Source organism: Podarcis vaucheri (assembly GCF_965113315.1).
Source record: "Podarcis vaucheri genome assembly, chromosome: 8".
In the NCBI taxonomy this organism is placed as follows: domain Eukaryota; kingdom Metazoa; phylum Chordata; class Lepidosauria; order Squamata; family Lacertidae; genus Podarcis; species Podarcis vaucheri.
Genome location: NC_138766.1, coordinates 5,160,987 through 5,180,556, shown reverse-complemented (window position 1 = coordinate 5,180,556; position 19,570 = coordinate 5,160,987). Strand labels below are relative to the sequence as shown.

At 41.4% G+C, this 19,570-nt stretch overlaps 2 protein-coding genes across 9 annotated transcripts in view; one reads left to right on the top strand and one right to left on the bottom strand.

The window, feature by feature from the left end:
- Window positions 1–1,392: 1,392 nt before the first annotated feature.
- Window positions 1,393–11,026, top strand: ECSCR (endothelial cell surface expressed chemotaxis and apoptosis regulator). Of its 2 annotated transcripts, XM_082234706.1 has the most exons (7): window positions 1,393–1,545; window positions 2,941–2,988; window positions 4,026–4,151; window positions 6,056–6,154; window positions 7,429–7,465; window positions 9,027–9,109; window positions 9,789–11,026. In XM_082234706.1, the coding sequence occupies exons 1-7, from the start codon at window positions 1,488–1,490 to the stop codon at window positions 9,818–9,820; spliced, it is 483 nt and encodes a 160-aa protein (XP_082090832.1). In that variant the 5' UTR covers window positions 1,393–1,487; the 3' UTR covers window positions 9,821–11,026. The 2 variants fall into 2 exon arrangements, with proteins under 2 accessions (XP_082090832.1, XP_082090833.1); XM_082234707.1 differs by lacking the exon at window positions 6,056–6,154 and having other exon boundaries at window positions 1,394–1,545.
- A 144-nt stretch (window positions 11,027–11,170) lies between these two features.
- The window catches only part of FAM193A (family with sequence similarity 193 member A), a 48,652-nt gene continuing 40,252 nt past the window's right edge, over window positions 11,171–19,570 (bottom strand). For all 7 annotated transcript variants that reach the window (XM_082234228.1, XM_082234227.1, XM_082234226.1 and 4 more), the window contains 4 exons: window positions 19,028–19,258; window positions 17,064–17,853; window positions 15,888–15,969; window positions 11,171–11,937 (listed from right to left, as the gene is read on the bottom strand). In XM_082234228.1, coding sequence (XP_082090354.1) covers window positions 11,844–11,937; window positions 15,888–15,969; window positions 17,064–17,853; window positions 19,028–19,258 — 1,197 coding nt within the window. In that variant the 3' untranslated portion in view covers window positions 11,171–11,843. The remainder of the gene's footprint in view (window positions 11,938–15,887; window positions 15,970–17,063; window positions 17,854–19,027; window positions 19,259–19,570) is intronic.

The following is a 19,570-nucleotide window of genomic DNA, read 5'->3' as shown; positions in this document are numbered from 1 at the left end:
TCCCCAGACTGTTCTGTTTTCATTCACTCAGCACACATTATGCTTCTGCCATTACTGAGGAATCACTCAATTTGTGGGGTGCTGCAAAATGAAGGGGTTTTGCTGCAAAACTGTTGTCACACTTTGGCACTGCTTTAGAGTGAATCACACAATGTTGTTTTTTTTTAAAAAAAGTTTTTATTAGTTTTTCAATATTCCCCCAATAATAGCCAAATTATAACACTATCAATTCATTCCCAATTAATACAATTATTCAAATACCAATCAACTTCCATTTAATACATTTTAATTAAAGTGGCTCCCCGCATGGTAGATTGGATGCATTTCCGATCTTATATCACTGCATTCCATAATCTTATTAATTTCAGTTATAATAACAATCCCTTAATCAATGGCTGCATAATTAATGATTTCCATTCGTGTTGTTATATAAATTTATAAAACTTCAAGTGAGGAACTCAAACCACAGTGGAACCTCGGGTTGCGGACGTAATCCGTGGAGGGATGTCCGCAACCTACAGTGTTCGCATCCTGAAGTGGCGCGTCTGCGCAGTCGCGATTTGGCGCTTCTGCGTATGCGCGAGAGGCAAAACCCAGAAGTAACCTGTTCTGGTACTTCCGGGTTTCCCGCGGTCCGCAACCCAAAAACACATAAACTGAAGTATCCGTAACATGTGGTATGACTGTACTATATTTGTTCTGCCCTGCTCATGAATACTGTTATGCCCATGGAGATTCCTTCCGACCATAAATGGTGTTGTTTCTTTCAATTCCCAGCAGATGTCGTCTCCCATTGTGACTTGGGGCAGAAGTGAATCTTGAAGTTTCTCAAAAGTCTTATCTCTCCATCCTGAATCACACAATGTTGGGTTCTAGAGTAATAGCAATGACCCCCGGTTTGAATATAGTAATTGCTCCACTGGTGGGGTGCTGCAAAATGCAGGGGTTTTGCTGCAAAAGAACTGCAAAACTTTGTCACAGGTTTGGAGGAGATTCCAAATTATGGGGTTCATAGTTCATTTGCCTCAAATGGAGAGTTTTGAGGACTGGACAGGAAGAGACAGCAAACCCTTTGAACAGAATGAGTATATTTCAAAAGCACCAGACTGCTAAACTCTGCACACAGGCCGATAGTCCTTCTTTCAAAACAAAGACCAGAAGTAAGGTTAAATATTCCTGTGTACTTATTTTCATTCATTTTCATTCCCCACAAATTTCTCGTAAGCGTAGAGACTCCTCACAACAACAATATTGAAATTTCTTTTGTGGCCGGTAAATTCTGTTTCATTTCCTTTGGAACTATAATGGGCAAGAGAAGTATTCCACAGCGTCAATCCCCTTGTTGACTCAGTCTGCTTCCTTCTATTCTTTAACAGGAAGCTTTTGGACAATCAGCACATGCAGACAAACTTCTCTCCTGGTTGTTTTTTGTTCTCCCAGACTGCAGAATGGACAGAGCTGCAAGTTTCTGAGGAGTGGAAGACATAATGATAGCTTTACATTTTTTGATGTTTTTCTGGTTATGTGACTCTGTTCTTCTTCAAGGTAAGATACTTTATTGCCCAGTTCTATGCAAGTCTGAGGGGAAAGTTCCAATGGGGCTTATGATTGCCACCTTAATCCTGTTCAAATGGAGGGCAATGGTGAGTTTGTGTTTTGAATGGATAAATTTCAGTCCTTGGCATCTACAGTTAAAATCTCAGGCTGCAGGGCCGCAAAAGATTTCTCTCTGCCTGAAACTCTGGGGAGCTGCTTTCAGTCAGTGTACACAATGCTGAGTAAGATGAATCTATGTTCTAATTCAATATAACACAGATTTATCAATTCATCAAGGAGCAAAGTAAAGCAGTTCTCACTCAGTATTCATGCAAATCTAGTTCCTTTGGCTGAAAGAGGTGCAGATCTTTTAACAAATCTGGCTCTAAAAAACTGCATTCCTGTTGTGCAATACATATATTTCAGAGTTTAAGGATTACAGATTGACTAGGGCCTTTAATACACAATTTCTGTAACAAAGGTGTGGCTGTTTCACCAAAAGGACAATGGTGCCTGTTTTGTTGAAGAAAAGCTGATGGAACTGCTAATTAAAACAAAAGCTGAATGAATATATGATGTGGAAAACAACATAATTCTTCATCATTTTTTGGGAGGTTAAATTATACGGAGTGTACGCAGGATACACTGATGGATAAAGCGAGGATGTGCTGATGACTAAAATACAGAGGGAATTCCATGTCATTCTCTTGCCGTTGTTCCAGCTATGCAAGGAGTGTGGTTTGCCAGATTTAAAGATCCCTGCTCTCCTGCCCACATGCGCTGTTCTGGGGGTTCTCCCAAGCCCCCAGAGCCAGTCTGAGCGCACAGAGAAGAGGAGGCAGGGAAAAGCCTCATTGCATAAGCAGAAAGTCCTTGTGGAGGGCCTACACTGTAGAGAGCGGATGCAATGGGCAGGATTCAACAAATGAGACCCATCAGCGGAAGCCCTGCAGAAAGGCTTCCACTTGTGCAAGGCGGCTCCCGTGTGCCCCCCCCCCGCCCCCATGGGTGCTGCAGGGACCAGAACCTAATCCCTAACCCTGGATTATTATTAACATGCTCTGATTAGTATAGAGGGAACTTTGAGGGCCTGTTTTGGCCATCTAATGTCAGTATGTAGACTTGAAGGAGATCAGTACATGTGAATTGAGATGTTGAGATTTCTGTTGAGGAGCAAGACATTAGGACAGATTTTACTGAACTGAATTCAGATATTTAAGATATTTAGCTCACATGTGGGGGGGGCGGGGGGGGGAAAATAGGCATTAGCAACAAATGGGTCACTTGGAGGTAAAATTGGCCATATAGCCTTTGTTTTGGATGTCAGATAATGTAGCAAAACCAACATGTCCCCACAAAAGATATATATCCTGACTTCTCTCCTATTTTCCAATTTGCCTGTAGAGTCTGTGCCCAAGAAAAATGGAAGCTTCATCCAGCCATCCTCAGCAGGTAGACCCTCTACAATTACCCTGCTATTAAAAGGCTTTACCTTTTCAATGAGTTCCAGTAAAGCGAAGAGGGAACCCTTTGTGTGATCCTGATGGAGGGCAAGGGCAAAATATCCGTGATGGCTCTTTATCCTCCCTTTCATCTCTAACACCTGTACTCAGGATTACTTACAGTGGGCAGATCCTTTGGTAGGAAAATGCCAGACCATCACTTCTCATTTCAACATGCTACTATTATGCATTATAAACAAGTAGCTCTCAGCATCCTGTGGTAATGAATGCTCTTATATTACAAAACTGATGGTTGCTTGATTTAGGTGAGAAAGGGAATGTAAACCTATTTTTGCTAGGTCAGATGTAGTTCCATACAGCTAAATTCATAGTGGCCAAAAGGTATTTTGGATGGTCAGTGGATTTTATGCCTCGTCTTGTTCTTGTTCTGCATCGCCATTTCCTTTCTCAGAGAAGAGAGCGGTATTTTCCTAACCCTGACTGGTTCTTGGATATTTTACTGTGCATATTTATGCAGAACACATGTAAGGGTACTGAGACAGGAAAGAAGTTGGCGTGAGCACACTGGCTGTGCCCTGGGTCTCCTTTGTCCTCCATATACCAGGGGCAGCCATGCTTGTTTGGCAGCTGAGGCAAAGGATGCTGATGCTCGACAGCAAGGAAGCGGGGGAGAAGCCATGCTGTGCTGAGGCCAGTTGGGTCCTCCCTCTCCAGCCAGCCGCCTGCAGCACTCGAGTCCATTCATCCCATTTCATTGTTTATAGCCAATGGCCATTACAGTATAAACCACAAAACATGCTATCCAATCAAAAAGGCAGTTAATCTATAAATTTTCAAGAAATCTATCATTGTCTAATCTTTTTTTAAAAAAAACACAAAACAACAACCTTGGGAATGGAATGCTGTTTTGAGTCAGGAAAAAAACGTCAGTAACAAAGGTAGTAGTAGACGCAGGGTCTTACCCCAATCCATTGCCTCTTCATTTTAATCCGCCTCTCAATGTCTCTATACCTTCCTATTTCTTAGTTTCCACAGGTATATATAACGGGGCCACCTCTCCCACGAAAGGTCTCCTGTACGTATATACAGATTTTCTCACTATCCCTTCCCCTACAGAAGAAAAATCAGCAGCACTAACAGTGGCAGCAACTGGTGAGTAAAGACATTAAGATGAGGTGTCACAATTTTGGACAGAAAGTAATATGACAGATGTGTTTAAAGGGTGCCAGCATTAAATATTTTTCCAAGTATTTTAAAAATATTTATATCTTACGGAAATCAGTATTCTGATTATACCTCCACACTCTTGCCCCCAAAGAACACCTTATCAGTAGTAGTTTGTAGAGCATAGCAAAAAAGAAGTCAGGATTCACGAAGCGCCATTCAACTACAAAATTGCAGTAGCACAACAGGACATCCTTCTTGCCCCACACATGCCCTGCACTGTCCCAAAAATGTCTCCAGAGGCAGGGGTGTAGTGTGGGGAGGGACGGGGGGGGGGGTCATAGCTCAGGGCACATGGTTTTCAGGGGGTGTGAGTCAGGCCCCCCCCCCAGGGATTCCTGCCCTGCCTGCTGCCGGAGATCTCTGGCTTCCAGAGCCCAGTCTTGCCACTGCGCCCCTGGCCCCCTCACCAAGGGCTCCCCCTGCACGGGTGGGCAAGCAGCGCAATGCGTCCCCGCACCTGCTTGGCGGTGGAGCACCTAGCCCCTGGTCCTGCCTGGTGCGCACGCACACACCGGGCCCTAGGGGGCACTGGGGAGAATGCTCCCTTTCACAAGGAGACAAAATGCTTTGCTTAGAACTGTTTTGCATAGAACACATAGTATTTGTTCATTTTAATTTTGTCAAATTCATTCTCAAATGTACTTACAGTGCCTGTATTGCCTAATTTAACTTCCTGCAAAGTGTCCCAAGAATGTATGAGCTCCTATGAACACTTACCTGGGAGTAAAGAACATAAGCATACCTAGAATAAAATTATAAATTATCTGGAGGAAGGACAGAACACAAATAGAGGAGTTGAGCACAAATGGTTGACTGCCACTTTTTTGTTCTACCCGTTCTGAAAGGACCTCAAAAGCAGTGTGGGTGAGGTGTGGTTGCATTGAAACAATGGCCAGACTGAGATCTGCTTAGCTGCAGACACCTTATACATTAGGTGCCCCACAAACTATTCTCTGGGTACACGGTCTCAAAGGTACATCAAGTCTTTTCAGATATTCCATTCCACATATACACTTAAAACATGGAGAGAGAGCCTGATGTGGTGAACCCTGCTGGCCCCATCCCTGATGTGCACATTTTCAAGAGAGCCTATTTGCAAACAAGTGTGCATATGCAGGCTGCTCACTCAGCTAGGAAAGTACTGGGTTTTCAGACTGCAGAGAGCATGTGTGAATAGGCTGTCCTTTATAAATGTCACATTGAATGCACGGAAATTGGTGGACAGGGCTGACAGAGCAATCACTCATGAACACACAAGGCCATCCAAATCTCTGCCAAGTTACCACTTTGCACAATGCTGCTGTGCTGTCCAGTACTGCTAGCTCTTCCTGAAAGAACATGCACCAGCCTATTGCCACAATGCTGGCACTTTGCAGTAGTAAAGAATTTGTCACTGCAGTGCACTGGTACATTCCAGCTGTTACAGGGCTGCCAGTGAAATTTCTTCTGGGGCATTTGTTAATAGGCTTAAGAGAATTTCTGGTTATTCAATAACTCCATTTGATGTTCAGATACAGGAGATTAAAAAATATGCAGACTCTACATTTTTGAAACATTATGACTTGCTGCACTTGGTCTCTGCTCCCACCTGGATTTACAGAAATTTATACCCTCCTAGACACTAGACAATCACACAAATTGCTGTATTGGGACGCTCTTGGCTGTTGTTGATTGTGCTTCCACCCATTTTTAACTACACTGGCAAGTTTGGGTTTTAAGTAGTGATTGGCAGCACTGTCAACCCTATTTGTTGTCACTGATTCTAACAGATGTTGAATGGAAAACTACCAATGGCTGCCATTATGGGTCTTGTTTTCCTCGTTATCCAGGTGTTATCAGCTTCATTGCCATTCTGGTGGTGATTGTAATTATCCTGGTCTGTGTGGTCAGCCTAAGATTCAGGTGTCATCACTGCAAAAATGTGGAAGGTATTAAACAGTGTGTGTCATTGTTTTAATAGCCCTGAAGTGGCTATATTGTATCTGAGTCTCCATTTTATCCACTTAATATCCACCTTGCAATTGTCTGCAATGGACTTGGTTCACTATCCACATTTCTTGACTTTGATTCTCTGCTTAGCTCTTGTTCTGTGTTCTTTCTTGGGTAAAATGCTTCTTGTCCAACCCTTCTTCTTACAAACATTTTGCTCAAGATGATTCCATAATTCCCCATTTTCCGGTTTGCAGGCCGGTTGTAATTTATAGTCTCAAGCTTCCTGGGTTTTTTCCTTCCTTCCTTCACTTTTAACCTTCTTCACTTCTCAGGTTCTTGATGATGCCACTTGAACACTCTTCTTTATTCACTGCCTTCACTCAATTTCCTTCAGCTTGTATACTTTATTTATGTCCCACCTTACTGCCAAGGAGCTCAAGATGACTTACATTGTGCCTCACAACAACCCTTAGACTGTGACTAGCCCAATGAGCTTCATGGCTGAATGGGGATTTGAACCCAGGTCTCCCGGGCCCTGGTCCAACACTCTAATGGCTACACTGCACTGGCTCTGCATCCATGTCGTGAAAAGCCAAGGTGTAAGCTTGCTCCACAGTTGATTCAAGTTCATGTTTGGTCCTATCTTATTATGTCCTCACTAAGTATATTTGTTTTTTAATGTGCTCTCTTTCCCATACCCCAAATGTGTGAACATTTCTCCTTGATTAAATTGTATTCTATCCACTTTCTTCTTACTCTTCTGACAGAACTTCTTCACATTTCTGATTTTAAACCCAGTTCAACCTCTAATCACTTCTAATCTATATGCTCATCTTTCAGCTTGACCACCTACTTGTTTTACTGATAATTCCTTCTCACCCGTTATTCCATGTGTCATATTTTAACTTACCCTTGTCCTCTGGAATTTTACAATTCCAGCTAGCACCAACAGGAGCAAATAACAGCTTTGGAGGAGCAGTTTTCATCATGACTGCTGCAGGGGAGGAAAAGGTTAAATACTCCTCCTTTCCTGCCCACTGTGATCCTTATCATTGATGCACACACCAGCGACTATTTGCATTTTTTTTAACATGCACATTAATTGCAAAAATAAGCATGTTAATACATCTTGCTGGGTCCTCTGGACATTCTTTCTGCCTCTTCCAAGATATGCTTTTATTTTAATGATAAATGAGGAGTAAATTAAAGGCAGCATATCATTTGTAGACATCTTTTAGTGCGTATTATTAATGGATTTTTCTCTTTGTAGATAAACAGAAACCTCAACATCCGATTGTATCTTACAGGTAAAAAAATATGTTTAAGAGTATTTTCTTCTTACTAGTTGCTGTCAAACTGCAGCTAGTTTTGTTTTTCAGCTACTAACTTTCAGAGTGGCTGTGATCCTTGTTGACTAAATCAGGTTGGTCAAAACCTTTATGTGAGCTGTAATACAGCTTTGGGTTTTAATGCATGAAAAGGGACATGGTCAAGAGTGGAACAGCTACAGCCAAAGTACTGCATGTCTGGGGCTCTGCTTAACCCTTAGGAATGTGTGGCTGCAGAGAGGGACGGCAAAGAATAACAGTCAGAAACAATCCAAAACACAGGAACAGTTCAGAGTGGCACAGCAAGAGTAAAGTTACACATCAGATTAAACAACCCTATCACCACACATTTACACAAGTGTCACTAGGTTCAATCAGACTGACTCTTTAGTGAAGGTATTTAGAACTGCAGCCTTATTATTTATGCAGTGATTTTCAAAGCCTAATCTCAGCAATAATTACAACACTGTCGTAAGGGTATGCAGGTATCACTCCTATGCTACTAACTTTGATGTAACCCACAGCAGCTTGCCTAGGATGACTGTATGGAGTTTATGGCTGAGCCAAATGTTTAGGTACATTCATAGGATACAGAGGGATAAAGTGATCTGGTCTGGGACAACTAGTGTAGTTGCCCAGGGCATCCCCCAACATGGCAGTGCTTCTCAAATAGTCACTATAATTTCATTTAGAGATGACTTTATAGTCATGTGCTTTGAAGACAGAGAAAATGCTTGCTTCATTGCTCCCTATTGCCCTCAGCTATTGATTATTATGACACTAAAGTAATGGAGCAACGTTTAATTATATGGTAGCACAGTTGTACCTCAGAAGTCAAACGCTTTGGCTCCCGAACGCCACAAACCCAGAAGTGAGTGTTCCGGCTTGCTAATGTTCTTTGGAAGCCGAACGTCCGACACGACTTCTGATTGGCTGCAGGAGCCGCGCCTTGGTTTATGAACGTTTTGGAAGTCGAACGGACTTCCAAATGGATTCCGTTCAACTTCTGAGGTACGACTATACTGTAAAATCGCATGTCTTATTAAGCGAGTGTGGGGATTGAGGAAGAAGGGACTTGTACAATCAAAGTTTGATGATCTACCTTCCTAGCAGCAGAGAAACATCACACACAGCAATGAGAGTCTGCCTGGCTGCTTGGTTAAGTAAAAGAGAGATGGCAAGAAATGATACTAACACCAATAAAAGCACATCCTGCATAAACATTACAATATGTCCCACTACATTAAAATATTTCTAAATCCAAAGCAATAGATTTCAGATTTGGATGAAGCTTCTTAAGTTGAAACTCCATAAATGGACAGAAGGATTAAAGTCTTTAGAACATTTACTGAGCAAAACATGCTGTGGCTTTTGTTCATAGTATTGGCAGAATGAAAGTAAAGAACAAGCTACACATCAGTGCTTCCTAATCCACTGAGATGTCTAGCTCTTCAGTGTTAGTCACCTGCAAGGAAAAACACATTTTCTCATGAGGTAGCCAGATAAAGTAACATTGGATGCATCCTCTATTTTTGGGCAGCTGCTCTGATGCTGAAGCTGCAGTTGGCAAGAAAAATGTCATGCTGGTCTCCATGAAAGACTTAAACATAAGCAACAGCCAAGGTAAGGTGCAAGGGTTGGGGAAACCCAAAGGTTTTCTATTTGATAAGCAAGTCTTAGTGGGAGTGACTAATTAGAACCCCACTATTTATAAAAGCAAAAAAGTATTGTAAGTGACTATTCCCCAGGGATAAGACACAATTATTTGCTGTGACTCTTAGATTATTTTGGGGATTATACTTTATGATGATAACTGACTTAAAGAATTATAGCAAGGCATTAGATTCCTATTAAACCTGTCCCAAGACTTCTGCGCATATGGCCACACAAGTGCGTGCCTTGAACCTTGTAGCTTATGTTTTTCTAGCAAGCTATTTATCATTTGTACAGTACCTAGAATTTACTAAGCATTGTACACATTAAAGGAAGACAATACCTGTACTGTATAGAGATTTACAATGTAAAAGACATGATGCAAAAGACTTAACTCCCTGTGAGTTCAGATTCAAGAAGACTATACATGGTCTTCTTGACCAAGACTATACATGATTCCCTTTAGACAATTGTCCCATACAGATAGCAGAAGGATTGTACTTTAGATAAAGTTGTTTTTGGGGGGAAATAGGGGTAATTACTTTGTTTAAACACTGATCTAGGCACAGAACCCAAAGAGTAAGGTTTATTTTACATTCTGTACCTAGAGCTCTGAGGCCTTCTAATTTTGCCATGTTGGTTTTTCCAGGTGCTGCAAAATGTATTACACATGAAAATTGAAGAAACATTTTTAAAAGGTGTAACTTTATTTTTAATCAATGTGGGGGAATGCTGTAAGGTATTTGTTTTTCTCTTTGGGATGTAAACACATGAAGCCGCTTTGTAAATCAGACCAATGATTAATCTAACCTAATATTGTATACTCTTGACTTATGGTGACTCTCCAACGTATCTGATCCTTTAAATGCAAATACTGGATATTTTACCTGGAACTGTTGTCTCCTAAATGCAAAACATGCACTGTACTATTGAGGTATGGTCCTTCCCAGCTGTGGTTCTCAACTGGCCAAGAAACCTCTATTTTTTCTTTGAAAAGTACTCATATTGATGGGGGGGGGGAATAACCAGTCACTGTTGCCTTACTCTAAGTTCATTTCATTGTGGTCGTTGCTAATTTGGCATATTTTAATTTCAATGGAGCACACAAAATATATTTCTCAGGAGAAGGAAGGAGGGTGCAGACAGCCACACTTTAATGCACAAGCAACTTCTCATTTGCTTACCTGTGCTGGAAGCCGTGTCCTTGCATCCCCAGCTGCAGAAGTGACCTTGAAGTTCCTGGCAGTTGCTTGTGCTTGAAATCCTGGGCAGAGAATCTGAAAGGGCAATCTGAAACGATAAACATCACCTATCTGCCCTTTATTATTTGTCTTTATCTTGGCTGTTGAGTTGCCTTTTTATGCAGAGCTCCCCATCATCAAAGTCCCCTCTTGAGTATTCTTGAACTGGTGGCAAAGTGATGTCTTAATGTCTGAGAGCAAAGTTCCCTGGCTAGGTTTTTTTATACTCCTGGTCATGCATTTCTAACAGTTGCAAAGAATCCTGTCTTCAAATGCAGCTGGAGAAGGGTTTGGAGGGAGGGGATCTTCATTAACTTTCTTTCCAATGGTAACATCACACCATAGTTGTGGGCAGGACCAACCCTCTGAGTGAGCATCACATCCTGCCTAGCTTCCTTTCCCCCACTGAGCTAGAAGGCTTATATTAGATGTAGAAATATACTGCTCCACCAGCAGAGTGCTGTGCTCAACCAGCACACAGAGATGTGACAACTACAGCAGGTATGAGATGGGTTCACACTGTTTCTAGGATTATAAAGAAATTCAGGTATTATACCAATTACATTATTTGCTTCTGAATTGCTGCCTCTGTTGCAGTTGCAGTTCAACAACCTAATCATAACATTTTTCACAGCTGTTATTTGTTAGCGATTTTTGCACAATGTTTTCCCCAGGGTAGCTGTCCAAACACATAAAAACAAAAACTACATGAACCCTCCCTCATCTATAACACACCAACTTCCCACCACCATCTACCACGGCAGCAATGAAACACAAAACAGAGCATGAGTCTTTTGTGATTACTAATGTATTCCATCTTTCAACAAGAAAGGCATGATCTTAATATTATTTAACAATATGTTAAAAAATCAGCCAATAGGCTTCAGCGTTAATACAGTTATACAGTTTTACTGATTTGATATGCAAGTACTCATTTGCTAAACTTCCTCTTGCAAGTATTTTTACACAAGCTGGCTACAAATTGGGAATCAAAACACAAATTGCTTAACTTGTACATTCTCAACAGTAGATTGTGAAAAACAAAAGTAAATGCTTGTCCCAAAAGAGGAATTTTCTCTATGACAATTTCTTTAAAGAAGTCTATAAGGAAAGAGCAAAACTAGTTGGATTCATTGCTCTGTTTAAAGGACAAGTCATAGCAAAATGGGAAAAGCCAAGGTATCTCCAGAAACTGGAAACATGCTGTTGTTCCAATTCCAGCAACTGCAGACTATAGTCAGATAAGTCTCATTCACAGACTTCAATCACAGAAACTAACATACGTAGTTAGAAAGCAGCAATTCTGCAGCCTTCTAGCATAATCAGGGGAAAGGCTAGATGACCAGTGAAGATCCACACAGCACTGCTAATGAAGGTACTTGTCTCAAGGCCACAGCAGTTCTCAGCACAGGGAGTACAGTTAGTAATTAGATCCCACAACATTCATATCCATGTTGTGTCCTTTAGTGGACAGCAAAGGTAGCTTTCTTCAAGCTAAAGTTGGACCAATTGATGGAAAGTCTTTGCCTTGTCTGTCTGGCAGAATCCAAGCAGAATCTGTAAAGAAAATATGTGTAAAGGAAATCTAATACACACCAAGGAAGTATATATCATCATGTCTACATTACAATTTCCTTTGATAATTATTAGATTTCTAATTACTAGCTACAGTGGTGCCTCGCAAGACGAAAAGAACCCGTTCTGTGATTCTCTTCGTCTAGCGGTTTTTTCGTCTTGCGAAGCAAGCCCATTGACGGATTAGCGCTATTAGCGCCTTACCTGCTGATCGGATCAGCTGATAAGCGGCTTAGCGGCTTAGAAAAAGGGGGGAAGGAAAAAAAACCTGCAGGAACTCGCAAGACATTGTCGCCTTGCGAAGCAAGCCCATAGGAAAATTGTCTTGCGAAGCACCTCCAAAACGGAAAACACTTTCGTCTAGCGAGTTTTCCGTCTTGCGAGGCATTTGTCTTGCGGGGCACCACTGTATATAAAATGTAACTTGTTAATACTTGAGTAGAGTTGCTTAAACTTCAGCTAAAAGAGAGTGCATTAACACCCACCCTAGGGTGGAAGAAGGCTGAATGATTTGACATGATAACTAATGTTGTATTTTATATATATAGTAAAGACTTCTTTTAAAGTAAAAAATGCTATTCACAGTGGGGTAAGATTTACAGATACCTTTGTCTGCATTTTGCAATGAGCCAATGTGGCAAGTCAGTAAGCAGAACCAATGCTTCTGGCCCCCTAACAGCTGCTATTAAAATGTGTTGCTGACTGAGACCTAGAGGCTATGAACCAACGTTTAATCTCATTTGATTGTGCTAGAACAGGGATGGGGAACTTGTGGCCCTCCAGACGTTGCTGCACTTCAGCTCCAATCAGCCCCTGCTAGCAAAGCAAGTGGGAGTTGAACTCCAGCCACATGTGGAGAGCCAGGGGTTTCCCAATGCCTGGGCTAAGAGGCCCCAAGGGTGGCACTAATGTGAAAATGATGGAACCCCCCCCCATACTGGAATATGATCTCAGTTCTACAGCTGACTTCATTAACCCTGCTAACAGTGCCTGATGCCCAGTGCTCATTTTAAAGTCTTTGGAACCTAAACATTGGTGCAACTATGCATGCATTTTTATATATGGAGCAGAGTTCAATGCCTCAGTCCCAATGATTAAGCTTACAATGTTCTTTTAGATGCAGTACTATTTGGGTACAACTTCAAATCCCTATTCTGCTTTCTGCTTGGACAAATCATGCTTTCAGTATACCTACCTCATAAATGTGTTGTGAAAAAAACATATATCAAGAAGGTGCATGGTCTTACACATGTGGGATAAACATATTTGTATTTTTCGATTCAGCCAGATTTAGTATAACAGAAATGGAAAGACTGAACAATACAGCAGTGGGCATATGCGGCCACCCTCTCATTTGCTGTAATATATAAAAGTAGTTACTAGGGTAGGTTTCTGCTTTGTGAATTTTAGTTTGTCCACTCTCTGTTTCTGCAGAGGTGTTGTATAACAGTGCAGAGAACTGAAGTTATGGGCTGCTTCTGAATAAAGTGTGCTTTGTAGTTAAAAGCACACATGTATAAGCCTTTCACAGAAAGTAAGAAGGGGAGCATTTTTATTTTATGAGTCCTTCTAGCTGCTTAGAAAAGAAGGCTGCTGCACTGGAAACTTGTGCACAGTTTCATCAGTGGCAGCAAATCTGGGAAGACTCCTAAGAGATACTGACCCACTTTTAAAAATAAAAATGCTACTAAATGCTACTAACAAAATAACAGATGAAAATAAAAAGAAAGCACTCAGCAATGGTGGATATGTATTATAATGAGAAGTCTTAATCTGTTGAAAGTCAGAAGGGAAAACTTTCAATATGTTGAACAATATTTTTAGCCTAATTCTAAGTGAATTAGTAGAATAATCTAAATTGAAATAAGGTCTGAGACGACTATAACAGCTTGTGGCATCTCAGATGTTAAAAAAGAGACACTGCTTTTTTATTAAAAAAAGTGGGGATTTTGATGTCAGTCTGCATCTATTTTGGCCTTCAACTTGATTTCTATATATGTTTTTATTGTTAAATTGATTGAGGATGTTTCATGGAAAGTGATTCATAAATAAAATAAAAGAAATGAATAATAAAATTGACTTCAAACTCTTTACTGGTCAAGCATTTAATGTCTGTTTTTGTAAGGGAAGCAAGTATCTATTTATATATTAGAAGGGTGTGTGCATGCATGTATTCATGTACCCATGTGTGGGTGGCTGAGAGGTGGTGGGGGCTGGATGGTGAAGAGATGGGCCTCATGGATGCATGAATAAGAGGAATGGCTACACTGATGGATGGAGTATGACATGGAATCATAGAACTGCAGAGTTGAAAGCCACCCAAGGGTCATCTAGTCCAACCCCCTACAATGCAAGGATCCTGCCCCCTGCTGTCTCTGGGTGGGTATTACCAAAATGATGTTTTGTACACCACATTCACCCACTGACCTAGAGCCTCTGAAAGGAGGAGGCTAGTGTTTCCCCTGTTGCAAGAATATGAAATAGTCTTAGAGCATCTTGCAAGTTTGGGCAGAGAAAAACGTTGAGCCTTCCCAAGATTTATGATGAGAACGCCTCAGGTGAAACTGTAAGGCACGGGTGGGCAGATCTCAGGCTTGCAGGATCTACTGTGTTTTAAATACAGTGGTACCTTGGTTCTTGAACAGCTTAGTTCCGGAACAATTCAGAACCCGAACGCTGCTAACCCGGAAGTAGGTGTTCCGGTTTTCGAACTTTGCCCTGGAAGCCAAATGTGCTCCTGAGCTTCCATTTTTACTGTTGCACAGCAAATTTCAGTCCCCCGCATAGTAATTAAGCCTTTCTTGCTTCTCGCATCTGCCCTTGCACCACTCATCTGGCCCCCCCATTGTAATTAAAGCCTTCGTTTCTGATTGCAGTGTTCTAAGGTGATATTTGGTGCTTTTGTTTTTGCTATTTTTTGTGTTTTTGTGGCTTTTTCATTTCTGTGACTGGCTTGTTTTTCGTTTTATGATTGATTGATTGTGTGACTGTGGAAATGGATAAAAGCCCTCCATCCAAACAATGACTATCATGTGCAGGTAAGGAAAATAATTAATTTTTATCATCTACAATACTGTCTTATTTATTTTATAGTACAGAACATTGATTATTGCTTTCATTTTATGGATCAATGGTCTTGTTAGATAGTAAAATTCATGTTAAATTTCTGTTTTAGGACTTGTTTTTAAAAGTCTAGAACGGATCAATCTGTTTTGCATTACTTTCTATGGGAAAGTGCGCCTTGGTTTTGGAATGCTTTGGTTTTGGAATGGATTTCCGGAATGGATTAAGTTTGAGAACCAAGGTACCACTGTACTACAACCCCAAGAGTCACCAACTGGTACAAAACAGTATGTGTTCACTTGCCTGAGCTGCTAAGAATCAACATGGAGACTTCAGCCTGCAAGTTCTGCCCAGAATTTGTTATCAGTGCCACAATAAAGGCCACAAGTTATTTTAAGGAAAAAATCAACTCCTGTTCCCACCCACCAAGGCATTATTTCCCAACAAACCTCTTTTTTTTCTTTTGCAAGATGAAGGGAGCTTCTTAGTTGCTGCTATTTTAGACATTTGAGAATCACAAAGCTTAGCTGATCTACTTCAAACGGCCCAGAGATCTAGCTGAAATTCTTAACCTACCTTCTGTTGTAAGGATGCTTGTCCTTATTTTAAGGCAAGTAAACACAACTTGTGATCCAGGCCCCCAGAAATTCAATCTACCAGTTCCATTTGTTGCCTGTCTAGCGCACTTCTTAGTTGATCTCAGTATCAATGCCCTGAACACTCTGTTCCACCAGTAGAGAGTGTTGCCTGGGCACAAGCATACCTCAACAGAATGCAACCCTAGATGCTATTTAGCTATGCCTAAAACCAGTTGGGAGTTTTTATTTGGGCCATAATAGCAACAAGACAGCCATATGGCACTTACTTACCTTTTAAAATGTTCAACTTCCCGCTCAGTTTCATCCATTTCCACACTGTCTAGGTCAACATCTTTGGGCAAAAACACATCATCTGCAAAAAACACATTGTAAAAACAAGATTATTTTCAATTACCTCTTTTCCCAAGGAAACAAATGGAAACATGGAACCTGAAGTAATTAAGCCCTTTAATCTGGTAGAGGATATTTAAGAACTTTGGTCTTTAGAACTTAGCCACATTCTTAAGTTTAAGTTGGGGACTTCTGTAACGTGACCAGTGACAACTGAAATAGGGCCAGCAAGAGGCGCCCTAAGGCAGAGGTGGGGAACCACCAACCTATTAGGTAACTCTGGTGTGCGGAGTCTTCCCATTTTGCCAGGTATTCTCTGCCACAGCAGGAATCTTCTGTTAGGGCCAACAGAAAACTATGTTCAAGTGCAACTGCAGCACTGGAGGGGGAAGCTGCCTCCTCTTTCCTCATGTGCCACAATTTCCCCACCAAAAATCACCCCACCCCCGGGTGACAAATAAGCTTGAAAACAGCTTTCTATTTATGTCAATGGAAGGCTGTTTTCAAGAATGGGGCGAGTGGGAATCTGCATGAAGATCGCACCTGGAGAGAGAAATTACCTTTCCCTTGCCCCAGCTGCAATCTCCATGAAAACCACAGCCCCATCCACCAGCATTTAAGGCTAGGAAAAGAAATTCTCATATGCTTTTTTCAAGCTTAGTTGCTGAATGGAGTATGAATGAGAGAGGAGGGAAGCCAGATTGTGTTGTTCTTTTTTAAAAGTTGGTGCCTATGCACTGGGGGTGTGCTTGTGTGTTGCACAAGATGTAATTTCATAAAAAAGATACTGTTGTACACATACGGCGCTGCCTTGTAAGGAGTCAGACCATCAGGTCCATCTAATTTAGTCTTGTCTGCACTGACTTGGCTGAGGATCTTTGCGGTGTGAGAGTGAGGCCTTTCTCAGCCCCTCCTGGAGATGACAGGGGTTGAAGCAGGGATCTTTCCCATGCAAATCATGCACTCTACCCCTGAGCCACCACACTTCTCAACTAAGCACAGGAGGCGACTTCTCAGTTTCAGGATTATTTCAGATAGTCCTCAATGTGACCAGAGATGTTTTGGAAGCATTAAACTATTTAAAATACACAACTAGCTAATGAAATAGAGGCTTACCAATTGAGGAGTTCCCTTTGTCACTTTTCTTTTTCTTATTTTTCTTGCTCTTGCCTTTTGGCTGCGGAGATTCTTGCAGTAGAAGCTTATTATGCAGCTGTTCATTTGGAAATAAGGAGCCTCTCACAAAAGGTGACTTTGTCACAGGATTAATTTGCTTTGCTTTATTTGTGCTTACTTTTTTCTCCTCTTTTTTGGAGACAGCAAGTGACTGAAGTTCTGCCACTTTTATTTTAGAATTTATTTTGTTTTTTATTTTAGGTGGAGTCTGTATATCAGTTGCTTTGGATGACTTTTTCAATCGTTGAGAAAACAGATCATTTATTTGTGTTATCTGCTCTTTGTTGTTATCTTCTGTGTGGTGATGCATTATGTTAAGAAGCAAAGAAAGGGGTTCATGTGATTTCACAGTCATCTCTGTATTGAAAAGCAATTTTGAGTCTCTACCATTTATTGGATTTGATGGGTCAAAGCACTTTTCATAAACTTGCCCCTGTTCAACATGATCTGCATGTTTAGACAGTGATTCAGATGATGTTTCTATTTCATCAAGGAATTCATTCTGAATGTTTTCTGGGATGTCAGGGGAAGGCTTCATCCTTACTTGACAATTCTGAGTATGCACCTGTACTTGTTGGCAGTTTGCGCTGGTCCTCTCTTTCTTCTTTTTCTTAATGTCTTGTAACTCTTGTAGTTGTTGTGCCCCTCTATCTTCTTGCTGTTGCTGTTCTAGTAGCTGATGGTGTTCCTTTTCTCTAGCTTTGGTTTCAATGTGGGCCTTTTCTTTTAACTGGGAAGACAACATTTACCTTTCTTACAATGGCATGAAGATTCCAAAAGCATAAGTTGATGTAGGGCTGGATTCAACTAACTGATCACACCAGAAGAAGCCCACACAAGGACTTCCAACTAGTCTAAGAGGACCTTCTCCCCCTCCCCCTCCCCCAATTGTCTCAGGTTAGGTGGGAAAGCCCTCAAAGCAGCACATGGAGCAAACATTTTCCATCAGGAAATCTGCTCAGCGCTGTATTTAATTCTTCCTGGGGATAAAGAAATATAGTTTTGATATAGCTCATATAGCACACACTGGCTGCGATTCAACTAAATTTTACTGAGAGTAGAACCGTTGATATTAATGGACCTAACTTAGTTATGTTCATTAATTTCAATTAGTCTACTTAGATATTCCTGCCCACCTAGCAGTTTGAAAGCACGTCAAAGTGCAAGTAGATAAATAGGTACCACTCCAGTGGGAAGTTAAACGGCATTTCCGTGCGCTGCTCTGGTTCGCCAGAAGCGGCTTAGTCATGCTGGCCACATGACCCGGAAGCTGTACATCGGCTCCCTTAGTCTATAGAGTGAGATGAGCGCGCAACCCCATAGTCGTCCACGACTGGACTTTATGGTCAGGGGCACCTTTACCTTTACTTAGATATTAAAGCATTTGAACACAGTTTGCTCTCCAAAAAGAGTCCAAAGTGGCTTTTAACAGCAACAACAACAACAGTTTAAACAATCTACTAATAAAAACAAAAAGTAACAATGCAACAAGAGTTAAAAACGTAACACCCAAAAGTCATTTCTGAAAATAATTTTGTGAAACATCTTGAAAATAGTACAGTGGTGCCCCGCAAGACGAAAAACTCGCTAGACGAAAGGGTTTTGCGTTTTTTGAGTTGCTTCGCAAGACGAATTTCCCTATGGGCTTGCTTCGCAAGACGAAACGTCTTGCGAGTTCTTGCGAGTTTGTTTCCTTTTTCTTAAAGCCGCTAAGCCGTTAATAGTCGCTAAGCCGCTAATAGCCGTGCTTCGCAAGACGAAAAAACCGCAAGACGAAGAGACTCGCGGAACAGATTAATTTCATCTTGCGAGGCACCACTGTATTATCACCACTGAAACACCTTGAGTAGCTCATTTTCATGCCTTTCAATAAATGGCTACCTCAAATACAAGTCTAGGCTTACCTTTTTTTGCTTATGCCTTGCTCTTTTGGCTGTCCGTGAGCTGCTTACTGGCTTAGTCTCAGGACTGTTTATAAACTGCAGCAAGTCCTCTACTTTACGATGATCCACAACACTTTCCCTATCTTGTATCAGCTCTGGTTGCCTGGGTTGTCCCTCTTTCTTCTTTGTTAAACGTAAGCGAAGTTTTTCTCTCATTTCAGCATAATTCCTACTAGTTGGTGCTGCTGGTGGCTAACAGAAAAGTTATAAACTCATAGTAAATACTGAAAAATCACTTGAATTTTAGCATTCAGAAACAAAGGCAGTTAAAAAGATGTCCATATAGAAGAGCTTTGCAAAACACAAATAATCAGGCTTAAGAGGCAGCATGGGCAGAGCTGCACAACTCCTTCCAGGCCCTTAAGGGTGGCCCAGCGTGGCTTGACTGCCCAGGTTAGGAGCTCTAATCAGCACAGGTAGAGGCTGTAGAGACATCCAACCCTGCAGGCTTCCTCTATCCATGTTGCCTCTGAAGGTGATCATTCATGCCTGAAGAGGACTCTA